Raw genomic sequence first — 15050 nt, 5'->3', positions numbered from 1 at the left:
GTTTAGAATTCTCTAAAAAAATTGCTTCATCAATAATATAGTTCCAAACTAACAAATGACTCTAATCAAAGTTTTTAAATGATTGTCACATTTCGAATAAATAAAAACCGGGGATTTTGAATTCCATATCATTATATACAATTTCAAAAAATAAATACAAGATAAGTGGATAGAATCCACTCTTTTTAAATAAAAAATAAACGTAGAATATGGATTTATTAAGTGCGCTCTTTCTCAATAAGCAAAATTCACATTTTGCTAAGTGTGATTTGTGTTTATGTGTGTGGAGTTGAGCCGGATGAAATGCGTTTTAAATTTTTCTAGTTTGATAAATAATAATAAGTCTTATATTCAAAATATGTCCGACAGATAATACGATCACTCAACGAATTCTCCATGCTTCTTAAAATAAAAATCAAATCCACACCAGATTAATCATTTAGCTTGTTGGGAGTAAATCCTCATAGTAGTCCCTGAGATTCGCGTGAATATTCAATGTAGTTCTCAAGATCCTGATTTTTCCATTATAGTCCTCCACATAGAGCTCCGAGTACTCATAATAATCCCTGGACATATTTTTGGTATGAGTCATCACCAGAGCACTGACGTGGCCATATTTTGCCACGCTGGAGGGCTCCAAAACGTCGTCGTTTTGGTTTGGCGCCCTTGAGTACAAATAACGACGCCGTTTAGATGTTATTTAGAAAAACAGTTGTCTCCAATACAAACACTTCATCTTCGTCACTTCTTCTTCTACCCTCTCACTTCATCTTCATCTCTTCATCAATGGCGCTACCGTAAGATTCTATTTGTTGGGTTAAAAAAGTTGAGAGAAGAAGTAATCCAACTGAAAACTCTTTTCGTTCTTTCCCTCCTCTACCAAAAGCACGAGGTTCCGACTTTGTGATCAGACTCAAAGTAACATTTTCTTTTTACCTTGGGTTTTCAATATAGTGTTGGTTCTTCATGATATGCAAGTTGTTAGTGTGGTTGAGGTTTTCTCATTTTTTCAGGATGGAGGATGTTTCCCAGGATGCCCTCAACAACCTCAAATCTCTCATAGATCAAGGCTCACCTTTTTCATCTCTCTCTTAATCTTTGCTCTTTTTTCTCATCTGGGTCTCACCTTTTTCCTCCTTTTTTATGCTCATGTTAAAAAATTGCTTCTTTTCTCTTTTTGTAATTATACTTAGTTGAGGAGCCATTGCAGAAAACCTTTCAGGTAATCTATTTTTTTTTATCTTTTTTTATTTATTGTTTCTAGATACTTATTCTGATCTGATTTTAACATTTTGAATTATTCATTATGTACTGTGTGACTGTGTAAATTATTCTCTATTAGTTCCTTTTCGGTGGATTGTGTCTAGTGTGGCCATTTGGAATCATGATGGTTAAAGTAATTTTGAATGTTTCATTCACGTTATTAACTAATTAGTGCTGCTATTCTCCTGCATGCTTTTTGGTGAGATTTATAATTTGTATTGATTTAGTAGGAAAAGGGATTCAATCAATGCTTGAAGGATTATTTTTAACAAATGGCTATGAATTTTTACTTGGTTATTATTCTCGATGATGTTTCATTTTCAGAAACCAATAGTCCCGCCTGATTTGTGCAGATCAATTCGCGAGTCACAACTAATATGATTGTCAGGTTACTCAAGAGAGGTGCTCATTTTGAAACAATCTTTTTTTTTGTTGGTATCCCATGTCATCTCGGTCACTTCTAAATGTATTTTCTTGTCAACATGTGCAAATTATGCTATATATAATTGTCTTATCTCTGTTTCTTTTTTTTTTCTCTCTCTTTCTTTGTGATCAATTCTAGGATATTCCTGTCTTTGCAATTGGTGTTGGGCTTAGCACATTTGACAAAGCATCTTGTAAGTTAAATTTATTAGAGAAAGAAAGAAAAATATTGGTCTGTTGGGATAAATTATTTGACTTCTAACTGTGTATCTTGATCTTGTATAATCCGCATGTTCATTATTATGTTCAATCTCACATTCAGATCAATGAATATTCTGATCGTGTGGTCTTGGTGAATATTATTCTTTGGATTTTTCTAAGATTAATTTGGTAGTTTAGCTTCTGCCATTTCATTCTGAATTTTTATCATATTTATCTGTAGCCTTCTTCATAAAAAAATATGAGTAACCTATCACCACATGTGTAAAGATTTTGGATATGACTTGGTCTGAAGTTTTCGGCCTTGAAAAAAAAAAATTAGCATAATGAGAACTACATTGTGTATTCACGCGAATGTCAGGATTATTATGGGATTTACTCGCTTGTTGGAGAGAGATACTGGTCAACCAATTTTTTTTTATTACATTTAGCATTTTCTTCTCCAGTTCGCGGTCTGCCTTATCATCACTGCATCTGTCACCCAAGTGCCGCTGTATACGCTTTTTCTCTTTACACACGCACATGCATTCATGTCCACCTTCCTCTTCCCCGGCAGTTACGCTTATCACTGCTATGGTTATAACCGTTTTCCGTTCCACCTCACAACCTCATCTCCCCGAACGGTAACCGTTCGTGCCGCGGTTCCAGCTCTCGAGAAGCGTGGTAGAAAGAAGAAGTCGGCCAAGGAGGTAGGCGGCGGCGGTGACGATGTATATTCTGCGCTCGAGAATGGACTTCGGTTCACTTTTATGGAGGAGCTCATGTACCGAGCAAGGAACCGGGACTCCGCCAGCGTCTCCCGAATCATCTACGACATGGTGGCTGCCGGCCTCACCCCTGGCCCGAGGTCCTTCCATGGCTTGGTGGTCTCTCAGGCCCTTAACGGTGACGAACAAGCTGCGGTAACCACTTTCTCTCCTTGTTTTTCCTCTTGTATTTCTTGAAATTTTTAGTTTCTGCTTCAATTTCGGAATCTGAAGAATTGCGTTTACTGAAATTGAAGATGGAAGCTCTGAGGAGAGAGCTGAGTGCGGGGCTTAGGCCAGTTCACGAGACGTTTGTCGCGTTGATAAGGTTGTTTGGGTCCAGAGGGCGGGCTACTAGAAGTCTTGAAATACTTTCAGCCATGGAAAAGCTTGATTATGATATTCGCCAAGCTTGGCTTATTCTCATTGGTACTATTCATTCCTATCATTATCATATGATACGTCTACCAGTTAATTTTCTTATGGTCGTCATCATCATCATCATCGTTGTATATATATATATATATTTTTTTTTTGTGAAAAAAAGAAATTGTTTGAACGGACTTAGAGCATGTTTGAATTTAGAATTCCAAACCCTCAGGCAAAAGCTACTGTTTATCTTAAAAATACCTTGTCTGTAGATGTGGTTTATGACAATGACATTTTATGAGTCATGTGGTTGAAACAATGTAATCGGATGAGGCCCAGCTGTTGTTGTATTTGTTCGCCACTCTCACTGCTGTATGATATGTTGTATTTCTTGACTTGGCATCATTAGACGAGCTTGTAAGGAACAAGCATTTGGAAGATGCCAACACTGTGTTCTTTCAGGGTTCCAAGGGTGGACTTAGAGCTACTGATGAGGTTTATGATCTTCTAATTGAGGAAGACTGTAAGGCAGGGGATCATTCTAATGCCTTAGATATTGCCTATGAGATGGAGGCAGCTGGCCGTATGGCAACTACTTTTCATTTCAATTGTCTGCTCAGTGTGCAGGTAATATTCCTTAATCGCCAGCTTTTGTAATTTATCAATATAGTAGCTGAAAGACTGATAGAAATGTAGGAAGACTTGTGTACAGTTTTTGCTTTCTATTACGGAAAGCATTTCACATGCAAATCTGAGGGTCAGATTGATATCATCTTGATAATGAAGGTGAAAAATTTAGAGAAAACAATTTTCATGTATATCTTATTCCTCAATATCAACTATTCATCAGTTTGGTCCATTAATGTGGCATTGTTTTGATAAATTCAATCCTGAAATCACGTTGAATCCTTGCTTCATGGTTTGTTTTTCTCTGTGACTATACTACCTGTCTAGGTAACTGATACACCAGTTCATTTGTATATATTTTGGGGCCATCAATGAGCTTGGTTGATTTTTCTGATCAGTTTTTTATACTTTTCATTCTTTAAAAATGTTATATTCAATTAATCAGGCAACCTGTGGAATACCAGAAATAGCATTTTCAACGTTTGAAAACATGGAATACGGAGGAGAAGGTTTGCACTCAACATTTCTCCTTGCTTTCCCTTTCTTCTTTTGCTCACCTTGAAACTTATATTTTTTTATCATGGTGTGGTTTACTATCTTGAGTTATGCTTTGCTTCTGTTTCTTACAGCTTTTCAAATTCCTCTGTTCAACTTGTATGTTCATTTTTCTTTACCTGTTTCTGTGTATGTTGTTTGGGGGAGTTACCCTTTTCTGAATTGTTAGTCCTCTTTCTTCATTATTAACACTTCAAGTTAAATCATCTTTGTTCTTCACATTACAGATTATATGAAGCCAGATACAGAGACGTACAATTGGGTTATACAGGCATACACTAGAGCTGAATCTTATGACAGGTCAATCTGTTTTCTGTACATAGCATGTGAATAATTGTCATTAGCCTGTGTTATCACCTCGTTACCTATGTTAATGGTTTGAACAGTTTCCTCAGTCCTTAGTATATGGTTTACAAATATGTGGAATCATATTGGCTAACATTTTCACTTCAGGATCTTTCATATATCTTTTATTGTATAAAATATTACTTTGGATTTTTCTATTCACACTTTCATCTGTTATTATTTATCAACAGATCAATAAAAAAAAATTATCAACAGTTGACATTCTCAGTTTGTCTATGACTTATCTGACTCTTCCTATTTCTTTCTTTTTTTATAACTTAGAAAGTTGGAAGGTCTCCAAAAATGGCTTCATTAAATTGAATATTCTCTGGATTGAGTTATGCTTGCTATTTTGTAATCCCATCAACTTGCTTTTGTGTGGCTTATTATAGAGTACAAGATGTTGCAGAGTTACTTGGCATGATGGTTGAAGATTACAAGCGCATACAGCCAAATGTGAAGACTCATGCGTATGGCTATAAACTTGATCACTGTAACATATTTTATGCAAATTTTGATGTTATGCCGTCTGTCATTATTTGTGGTATTTGAGTAAAGTGAAACTCTTGCAATTTTAATGGCAACCTTGTACATGGGATAGTGTAGGTGTCTGCTTCTATTTTGTGAAAGGCGCACAATCCTTTTGGTGTCTCTCTAAAATATGCAGATATTCAAAAGTTTTGTTCATTTTGTGTTCTTTTTTTCTCTTTTCTATTCCTATCTTATTATTGAGAACGTCTGATCCTAGATGCTGTTTGTGTATTATCCTACTTTTTTTGTTAGTAATATTTCTTCTTTTAAAACAAATACCCAATATTTTGTGTTTTTAAATTTTGTGAACGAAAAACTAAAAACCAGAAAAAACACCTGTTTCATTGTTTCATTTCCTAATTTGTCACAAAACCCAAAAAAGTAGGAGACAGAGGACAAAAACATGAAATGAAAACAAAAATCAATCAAGTCTTTTGTTTTTTCCTGTTTTAGACCAGATTATCTCTACTCGTCCATATATCAACTTTTTCAGGTTTGTATGCAATTCTTTGATGGACGTTTCCTCTCTGTTTTCTATGTGATACTTGTATTGTCAGGAAAACCGAGTTATTTACTATCGTTCATTTTTGGGTTTGATAGTCATTCATTAAGCTGGTTATGTCAACACTAAATAATTCACAATGGCGAAAAATTTTGTTATATGGAATCATGAAATTTCCATTTCCTCCTGATCTGATCAGCAGCATAGTTTCTCTGCAGGTTGTTAGTGGAGTGTTTTACGAAGTACTGTGTAGTAAAAGAAGCCATTAGGCATTTCCGTGCCCTTAAAAACTTTGAAGGAGGCACAAAAGTCCTATATAATGAAGGCAATGATGGAGATCCACTTTCCTTGTATCTTCGGGCTTTATGTCAGGAAGGTAAGCATATACTGTTAACTCGTTATGTTTCTGTTAGGGACTTGGGTATTATGGGGTGCTCAAAGTCCCACATCGAGTAGTATGGGATGCTTGATGTTGTATATAAGGAGAGTGGTTCTTCCCCCTTATCAGCTAGCTTTTAAGGTGTGGTTTCCCACTTTCCTTAGATACTTAACAATGGTATCAGAGCGTGGTTGTTGGCGCCATGGAAAGGGCTACCTATAGGCTGGATTAAGGTGAATACCGAATATCGTTGGGTCAGTGTCGATAGAGTGAAGTCGCCGTGGACGTCGGCTCTCTAGGGCCGGTGTATTGTTAGAGACTTGGGTATTATGGGGTGCTCAAAGTCCCACATCGAGTAGCCGCCGTGGACGTCGGCTCTCCAGGGCCGGTGTATTGTTAGGGACTTGGGTATTATGGGGTGCTCAAAGTCCCACATCGAGTAGTATGGGATGCTTGATGTTGTATATAAGGACCACTTATTAGCTAGCTTTTAAGGTGTGGTTTCCCACTTTCCTTAGATACCTAACAATGGTATCAGAGCCTGGTTAGGGACTTGGGTATTATGGGGTGCTCAAAGTCCCACATCAAGTAGTTTGGGATGCTTGATGTTGTATATAAGGAGAGTGGTTCTTCCCATTTAACAGCTAGCTTTTAAGGTGTGGTTTCCCACTTTCCTTAGATACCTAACAGTTTCTTTAGTTTTTCCATTCTTATAGACGTTTTATTCTTAAAGAATTTATTTCTTTAGTTTTTCCATTCTTATAGACGTTTTATTCTTAAAGAATTTAAAACTTCGTTCGATCTTCTGTATCAAATGTTAGTATATTGCCATGCTTTCCATTGTTTTAATGAGGTTTCCATGACAAGGAAAGAATTTTCAGGTTAGTTATTGATGGGTAATCTGTATGTCGCTGCATGCAGGATCTGGATCTACAAATAAGATTCATCATAGTAGTAACTATAGATAATTATCATGGTTAATGATTGTCTTTGGAGTTCAATATTTTTATCCATAATTGTTTATAGAAAGTGATGACAAAATTGTCACTTTGTGTGTTGTCTGATCCTGGTAGTCATTTTCAAATTCAGGAAGGATAGTTGAAATGCTTGAAGCTCTAGAAACAATGGGAAAAGATAACCAGCCAATCCCACCACGGGCAATGATCTTGAGCAGAAAATACCGGACATTAGTGAGTTCATGGATTGAACCTTTACATGAAGAGGCTGAACTGGGTTATGAAATTGATTACATTGCTAGGTACTGCTTGTATTTTGGCGACAGTTATGATTTTATATTTAATTATTTATTCTATTTATATTTTTATATTATATGTAGTAATTGTTCATTCATGGCTAGGATACTGAATCCCAACATTACAATTTTCCTTGTATTATTTTTCCAGACTTTCAGCTCAGTTTTTAGTCCAACAATGACTTCTTTCTTGTGTGCAGCCCAGACTAATGTGTTAAATCCCTTTAGTACTTAAATTTCCATATTATTGACATAAGCAATCTACATCTAGATAATGATCTCAGTAAAATCTTGTAGTCTCCTTTTACTTGGAAATTTTACATCAATTTTCTTTTAGGTCTCTTTCTTACTATTTTAAGCAAGGATATGGTAGCAATAATCTGGTAAATGATAGTTGAAGTACTTATTCCTTCAAGTTGTTGACTCCTTTCTAAATGAATTGGGATTTTGCTATGAATGGCCTAATACATTCAATATTCACCTATGAGATTTTAATATGTTGATTCCTATCAATTGAAACAGATATATTGCAGAGGGAGGCCTTACCGGAGAACGAAAGAGGTGGGTGCCTCGAAGAGGTAAAGAGCCTCTAGATCCTGATGCTCAAGGATTTATATATTCAAACCCAATAGAGAGCTCCTTCAAACAGAGATGTCTTGAGGAATTGAAGTTGTACCATAAAAAGCTCTTGACGACCTTGCAGAATGAAGGGCTTGCAGCTTTAGGGGATGATGCTACTGAATCTGATTATATTAGAGTGGAGGAGAGGCTAAAGAAAATAATAAAGGGGCCTACACAGAATATTTTAAAGCCTAAAGCTGCTAGTAAAATGGTTGTGTCTGAATTAAAGGAAGAACTAGAAGCCCAAGGTTTACCTATTGACGGAACAAGAAATGTTCTTTATCAGCGTGTACAGAAAGCAAGGAGAATAAACCGATCTCGTGGTCGGCCCCTTTGGGTTCCTCCTGTTGAAGAGGAGGAAGAAGAGGTTGATTATTTGTCTGTTCTATTTTACGGCTTCTCTCTCTCTCTATCTCTCTCTCTCTCTCTCTCTCTCTCTCTCTCTCTCTCTCTCATTAATATGTAATGCTTATACCTACATTGTAGGTGGATGAAGAGCTAGATGTGTTAATTTCGCGAATAAAGCTGGAGGAAGGAAATACAGAGTTCTGGAGACGTCGATTCTTAGGAGAAGGATTAAATAATAATCATATAAAGGCAATGGATGCAGATAAATCAGAGTCCACTGAAGTCTCAGATGATGTTAATGCTGTGGAAGATGCTGCAAAGGAGCTTGAAGATGATGAAGCAGAAGATGATGAGGAGGAAACAGAACAGGCAGAAGAGGAGGTAGAAGTAGAAGTAGAAGTGGAACCATCAGACAACCAAGATGTACACAGGGTAAAGGAAAAGGAAGTTGAAGCTAAACGGCCCCTTCAAATGATTGGAGTTCAGTTGTTGAAAGATTCTGACCAACCTACCACCAGATCTAAGAAGTTCAAAAGATCCTCTGCTCGACTGCAGGCCGAGGTATGAAAATCCCCCGATATCCCATATTTTTAATATTTAAAAAACAAGGTTTTTCTTCTTTTTCTTTTTTGGTGGCTTCTTTTTGCTGGTGGGTTGTTGGGGAGAGAGGAAGGGAGGGAGAGGTTTGCAAAAGATCTAGAAATCTTGGAAAGTAACAGCAAACAAGTGAAAACTGTTCTAGGAGCCTGAGATTTTGCATAGGTAATGTAATTCATGAGAGCCAGGTGTAGACCTCCAGCCTTGTTTTTATTTACCAGTATTTCGTTGTTGCAGGATTGCATGTTAAAAGTTTCATAGTTTGAGGATCCCAATCTGATTCTTTGCAGGATGATGACGACGATGATTGGTTCCCTGAAGACCCATTTGAGGCATTTAAGGAAATGAGGAAGCGAAAAGTGTTTGATGTATCAGACATGTATACAATAGCAGATGCTTGGGGATGGACATGGGAGAGAGAACTGAAGAACAAACCTCCGCCTAGATGGTCACAGGAATGGGAAGTTGAGTTGGCAATAAAAGTTATGCAGAAGGCAAGTAGCTGAACCTTTTTTCCATTGCAAGCTTGCTTCTCATTCGATTGGTTTGAAATGTTCAGATGTCTTGGTTTCATATAGATATGGAGTCAACCCTTTATAATGTAATCCAAAAATGTTGCTGAATGGCTTTAAAAATTATATTTTGATGGTATTATCTTATTACCATTATGGAAATCCTTATGTCGGGATCTATTCACACAGGTTATATATTGAGTTTATTTTTTATCTGTTTTTTCAGTCGTTTGATTGTCAATTTGTGGTTTAATAAGATTGTTCCTTCCTCCATCTTGGATATTAGTGTCCTTAGCATGCCATTTCTGAATTTATAAATACTGACTAATGATATTCTTTTACTAGAAAGAAGGAACAAAACTAGGTTGATGTTTACATATCTGTTTATAAATTCCTGTTCAAACATGGTGTTATATTAACTATTTCTATTATGAAATTACGTAGCTAATCAACAATGTATTGGAAGTTTAGGCTGTTAGCTACAAAAATAAGAGGAGTTTTGAACAATAACAACTGGCCTTTTGGCCTTATTTACATGGACAATAAATATACAATGCAGTAAACATGTTAAATTTTAATGTTCAGTAGTAATGTCTTTGCTGAATGAGATTCTGGACTGTATGATACAGGTAATACAATTGGGAGGGACACCCACTATAGGAGATTGTGCCATGATATTGCGTGCAGCTATAAGGGCACCTCTACCTTCCAATTTCTTGACGATTTTGCAGACAACTCATAGTCTTGGTTATAAGTTTGGGAGGTAAATCTATTTTCTTTATGTAACAAAATTCTTTCCAAACTATGCATGCCGGCCACAGTATCTTGAAATGTTATGTGCCTTTTTGAGATGTTATTAACCACTAGGATTTCCAAGAGAAGAATTATCTTTGTTTGACCGAAAAAACTCTGTAAGAAAATATGCTAAGTGTTGCATTATGAAGATTTTAGTTAAGTCAGAAAGAGCATAGACACATTAAACAAGATAGCATTGCAGATCATTTTAAACTAGAGAGAGTTGGGATAGCAACTATGTTAAGTATCTAAGGAAAATGATAAACCACACCTTAAAAGTTAGCTATTAAGGGGGAACAACAACTATCCTCGAATACAACATCAAGCATCCCATACTACCTGATGTGGGACACCCTAAGAGAGCCAACATCCACGACGCTATACTACCCAAGTTCCTAACAATACACCACCCTAAGAGAGCCGACATCGGCTATCAGTATTCGGTATTCACCTTAATCTAATCTATAGATAGCCCTTTCTATGGTACCGACAACCTAGATCTGATACCATTGCTAAGTATCTAAAAAAAAGTGGAAAACCACACCTTAAATGCTAGCTGTTAATGGGAAAGAGGAACTATCTTTAAATAAAATATCAAGCATCCCATACTACTCATAGTACCCGATGTGGGATTTTGGACACCCTATAATACCCAAGTCCTTAACAAACTAGTATAGAGATGATGGTAAAATCTTACTGTAGATGGTTTGTACATGTGGATCAAACCAGTAAGGTGAGTGGATCAAACCCATAATAGTCCTGTAAATAGATGCTACAAGAAATAAATGAATAAGTAAAAGGTAAAGTCTGCCTTTTGTCCTCATTATTTTCAAAAAGTTTCAAAAATATTCCTAACTTCTAATTTGAATCAATAACGTTTTCTATTAGTTTCAAATCTATCCTTATGCTTAATTTTGTGTGATAAACTTCTTTTTACCAATTTTTACCCCTCCCCCAATCACCGCACCTTACCATTGCAACCCGATTACACCAACCTCCTCATTAGCATCATCAACATCAACAACCACATCTCCCCCACCCAACCATGACCTTCACTACCACTACCTTTTCCTATTTCTCCTCCTCTGGGATTCTCCTTCTCTCCTTAATTTTGATTTTTTCTTCAATCATTTTTCTGTCTCTGTATTATGTGGTTGTTCATGATGCGTGGTGCAGCAAAGTGAGGCGGGACGGGGCGAGGTTAGGGGTGGGGGTGGTGAGGGTGCGGCGGTGCACTAGTAGAGTTGGTTTAAATGGGTGGAGAGAGAGAGGAGGAGGAGGAGGATGTATAAAAGGGTAACACAATTAAGAATAAGGGTAAATTTGAAACTAATAAAGAAGTTAGAAACAAAAATGATACAAATTAAAAGTTAGGATATTTTTGAAACTTCAAAACATTAGACAAAAAGAAACTTTACTCATAAACAGATATTGGTAGTTGAAACTATTAAAAGATATTCAGATAGTTATGATTTAGAACATTATAGCATAGTTCTAGGCTTCTAGCTAACCTCATCTAGTGGAACAATGCCAAGTTATCGTTATTTGAGTTCTGTGCGGTTAGGTTTTGTTACCTCATCATTGAAGGCATGCTTGTTGAGTAGATTGGATTTTTCTTTTGCATTTTTTCTACTACTGTCATTGGTTGTCTGCCTCTCCTTATCTTATGCATTTCAGCTCATTGTTTCCCTTTGCTATACTCATTTTGCAGTCCCATCTATGATGAGGTCATTTCTCTCTGCCTTGATCTTGGGGAACTGGATGCCGCTGTTGCTGTAGTAGCAGACTTGGAGACAACAGGGATCTTGGTTTCAGACCAGACATTGGACAGAGTGATTTCAGCTAAACAGATGACTGACGATAATTCCAATGGAGGCATAGCAGAATCAGATGCAGGACTGTAAATTATACCTTAATGTTGTACTGGAGTACTGTAGTTCTATATTTTCATTGCATTCCTGCAATTTTGAGCCGAGCCTAATGTATAATGTCAGGCCTTGAATATACTTGTACAATAGTTGTACTGTAGCGTTCTTATTCCTTATTTTTCCATTTTTTATAGTCCACTATAATATACTACAAAAACGTGCTTCTAAATAGCTTAGATTTAAAGCAACTCAGGAAGGTAAGTAAATTATTTCTCTGAGTTGTCTGAAATTAAGCCACTGAAGGCTCTAGTGGTTCCGATGACAATGCTTTTCTCTTTCTTTTTACCCTAAATGGTGATGTGAAGCATTAATGGCGTAGACATGCCAATCTAGATTTTATGGTGGATGATATTAAATGTTCTAGATTTTATGGTGGATGATATTTAATGTTAATACCGAGTCCATTTCGTTGGAAGAGAGTCCCGACACATTAGTAGATTTCAGTGCTTGTTTGAGTGGTAATAAGTTGATAGAAAAATATTTTTTTTAGTTAGTTTGATAAATTTTTAGTAATAAAAGTAAAAGTAATAGAAAAATAAAAAATATTTTTTTTAGAAATTATAATTTATATTTTTTTCTTAAAAAGTATTTTTTTTCTTAAACATATTTTTTATATAATAAATAAACAAAAGTATTTTTATATTGTTATTTTTAAATATAATTAATAAATAAATAAAAAATTTATATGAGATATCTATATAAAATTAATTTTACTTTTTTATAAAAGAAAGATAACTCAAAAAATATATATTTTTTAAAAGTTCATTCAAGCAAGTACTTCATATAACATTTAAAAATTGTCGATAACATTGATTTAAAGAATCTAATGATAGATTGACAGGTAAATTTAATGGTAGTAGTGACATGAAATGGCATTGAAGGACATTGAGGGGACACAGAAATTACACACTTACACAGCCTTGCAAAATTCAATTCTGCTTATCCGAATGAAGTGAAGCAATTGTGGTTGCCCATCTGCATTCTGATTTGGTTTTCCATCAAGGCTGCTAGAAGACTGTCATGCTTGTCCTCCGCCGAGGAAATTTTTTCAGTTGTAGCTCTTTCCACGTTTTCATTGAAGTTATTTTCTCAATAAAATTTTGTTCCTTAATATGTTATTTAAATAATTTCTGACATGTACTTGACTTATGGAAATCTCATATTGAAGCTCATTCACCAGTTAACTAATTTTATTGTGATGAAATTGAAATGTGATTATGAGATATTTTAGACTTCGAAGGTGCCTGCACTTCCTTGCTTCGAGATGTTTAGTAACGAAATAGTGATATAACCGAACAGCATATTTGTCTTTTAGATTTGCATGGCATCTAATCGGTGTTGAAAATTTTTTGTTTCTTCAATCCAAAAATCCTTTATATTAAATTATTAAAAAATATAGCCAAGAGCATAGAAATGTACTTGAATTTGTGAATATAATTGTGAGAGTTTGATTTTTTTAATTTTTCTCAACCAAAGTCTTTCTCAGATAGGCTGAATTACAAATCCTCAGCTAGGAAAAGAACTATGGAAGGAGCTTAAATGTTGTTCATACCCTAGCCTAAAAAATATAGCCAGACCTAAATGAATAGAAGCTCACTCAAGAGATCCAACTACTACACCTATCCGACCTTATAGAAGTTGGGTGCGACGACGGCAGTTCAGTTCAGCTCTACTTATTTGAATAAGTAACTAACTCCTAAGATATCTCTCACTTATCTAGATTGGAGATCTCAACAATTTACCTAAGAAAAGGAAATAGTTATCCAGCATTAAAGATGGAACTATTATACATATACTAACATTCTCAAGTATATTCAAAACCCAATCTACTAAAACACCAATTTAAAGCCCTTGCTAACTTCAGTAACTTCAAAAGTCGGATGTACCTGGCTGATGCGTCCGATGCGACCCATTGTAAGGATTTCCTATCGACATTAACCAAAGCGGTGATGAAGTGGTTTGATAGCTTACCCCTTAGGTCAGTAACCTGTTTTAACTATTTGGCAAGAAAGTTCCTCACCAAATTCTCAATTCAAAAGGACAAAGTCAAGCATGCTCCAAGTCTCTTAGGGGTTAAACAAGAAGTCGGAGAAACTTTCCGAGATTATATGGAAATGTTCAATAAAGTTTGGTTGGAGATTCAAAATTTACCCACAGAAGCAGTGATAATAGGTTTAGTTAACGGCCTCATGGAAGGACCATTTTCCCAATCTATATCCAAGCGACATCCAACCTCTCTATACAAAGTACAAGAACGGGCGAAAAAATACATCAACATGGAGGAGAATTCCCGATTTAGAGAGACAATTCCAAAGTAAAACCTTTCTTATCAAGCTTAGGATAAAGATAAAGAAGCAAATAAAAAGGATTAATACAACTCGGATAAGCCCAGAAGATACCATAATTACACCCCGCTCTGAGTTTCTTTTGTCGATATCTACAGGGAGTTTTGCCACACTGAAAAACTCCCACCTCCTCGTTCCATCAAGAACAAGAAAGCTGGAAGTCATGCCAATTTGGATTTTATGGTGGATGATATGTAATGTTAATACCGAGTCCATTTCGTTGGAAGAGAGTCGTGACACATTAGTAGATTTCGTGCTTGTTTTGGTATTATTAAGTTGATAGAAAAAGATTTTTTTTTTTAAGTTTGTTTAGAAAATTTTTAGTAATAAAAGTAAAAACAATAAAAAATAAAAAATATCTTTTTCAGAAATTATAATTTATTATTTTTTCTTAAAAAAATATTTTTCTATAATTAATAAACAAAAAGTATTTTTATATTTTTATATCCAAAAATATTTAACAAATAAAAAAATTTTTTTAGACGAGATTCTATATAAAATTAATTTTATTTTTTTAAAAACTTTATTCAAACAAGTCCTTCATATAACCTTTAAAAATTGTCGATAACATTGATTTAAAGAATCTAATGATAGATTGACAGGTAAATTTAATTGTAGTAATGACATGAAATAGCATTGAAGGACAATGAGGGGGACACAGAAATTACACACTTACACATCCTTGCAAAATCC

The 15050-nt window shown here is 35.4% G+C and overlaps 1 protein-coding gene across 5 annotated transcripts; it reads left to right on the top strand.

Moving 5' to 3' along the window:
* Window positions 1-387: 387 nt before the first annotated feature.
* Window positions 388-12277, top strand: PTAC3 (plastid transcriptionally active 3). 5 transcript variants are annotated; one of them, XR_015899010.1, is made up of 15 exons: window positions 388-453; window positions 2298-2807; window positions 2909-3080; window positions 3430-3647; window positions 4093-4156; window positions 4430-4502; window positions 4940-5017; window positions 5799-5956; window positions 7049-7217; window positions 7734-8199; window positions 8319-8741; window positions 9068-9271; window positions 9919-10052; window positions 11796-12109; window positions 12147-12277. XR_015899010.1 is itself a non-coding variant. In XM_088497737.1 (14 exons), the coding sequence occupies exons 2-14, from the start codon at window positions 2436-2438 to the stop codon at window positions 11986-11988; spliced, it is 2724 nt and encodes a 907-aa protein (XP_088353863.1). In that variant the 5' UTR covers window positions 388-453; window positions 2298-2435; the 3' UTR covers window positions 11989-12277. The 5 variants fall into 5 exon arrangements, 2 of the variants coding, with proteins under 2 accessions (XP_088353863.1, XP_016175256.1); XR_015899011.1 differs by having other exon boundaries at window positions 8319-8942; XM_088497737.1 differs by having other exon boundaries at window positions 11796-12277.
* The last annotated feature ends 2773 nt before the right edge of the window (window positions 12278-15050 follow it).

Source organism: Arachis ipaensis, chromosome B9 (genome assembly GCF_059453495.1).
Source record: "Arachis ipaensis isolate K30076 ecotype BB chromosome B9, ASM5945349v1, whole genome shotgun sequence".
NCBI lineage: Eukaryota > Viridiplantae > Streptophyta > Magnoliopsida > Fabales > Fabaceae > Arachis > Arachis ipaensis.
The sequence above is the reverse complement of the archived record's forward strand: the minus strand, read 5'-3'. Positions and strand labels throughout refer to the sequence as shown.

Bases quoted from the DNA above. Each gene is read 5' to 3' on its own strand.
- PTAC3 (XM_088497737.1), top strand. From the start codon at position 2,436: ATGTCCACCTTCCTCTTCCCCGGCAGTTACGCTTATCACTGCTATGGT. The intron at 7,218-7,733 runs GTACTGCTTGTA...CAATTGAAACAG, and splicing joins GAAATTGATTACATTGCTAG to ATATATTGCAGAGGGAGGCC. The intron at 10,053-11,795 runs GTAAATCTATTT...CTCATTTTGCAG, and splicing joins CTTGGTTATAAGTTTGGGAG to TCCCATCTATGATGAGGTCA.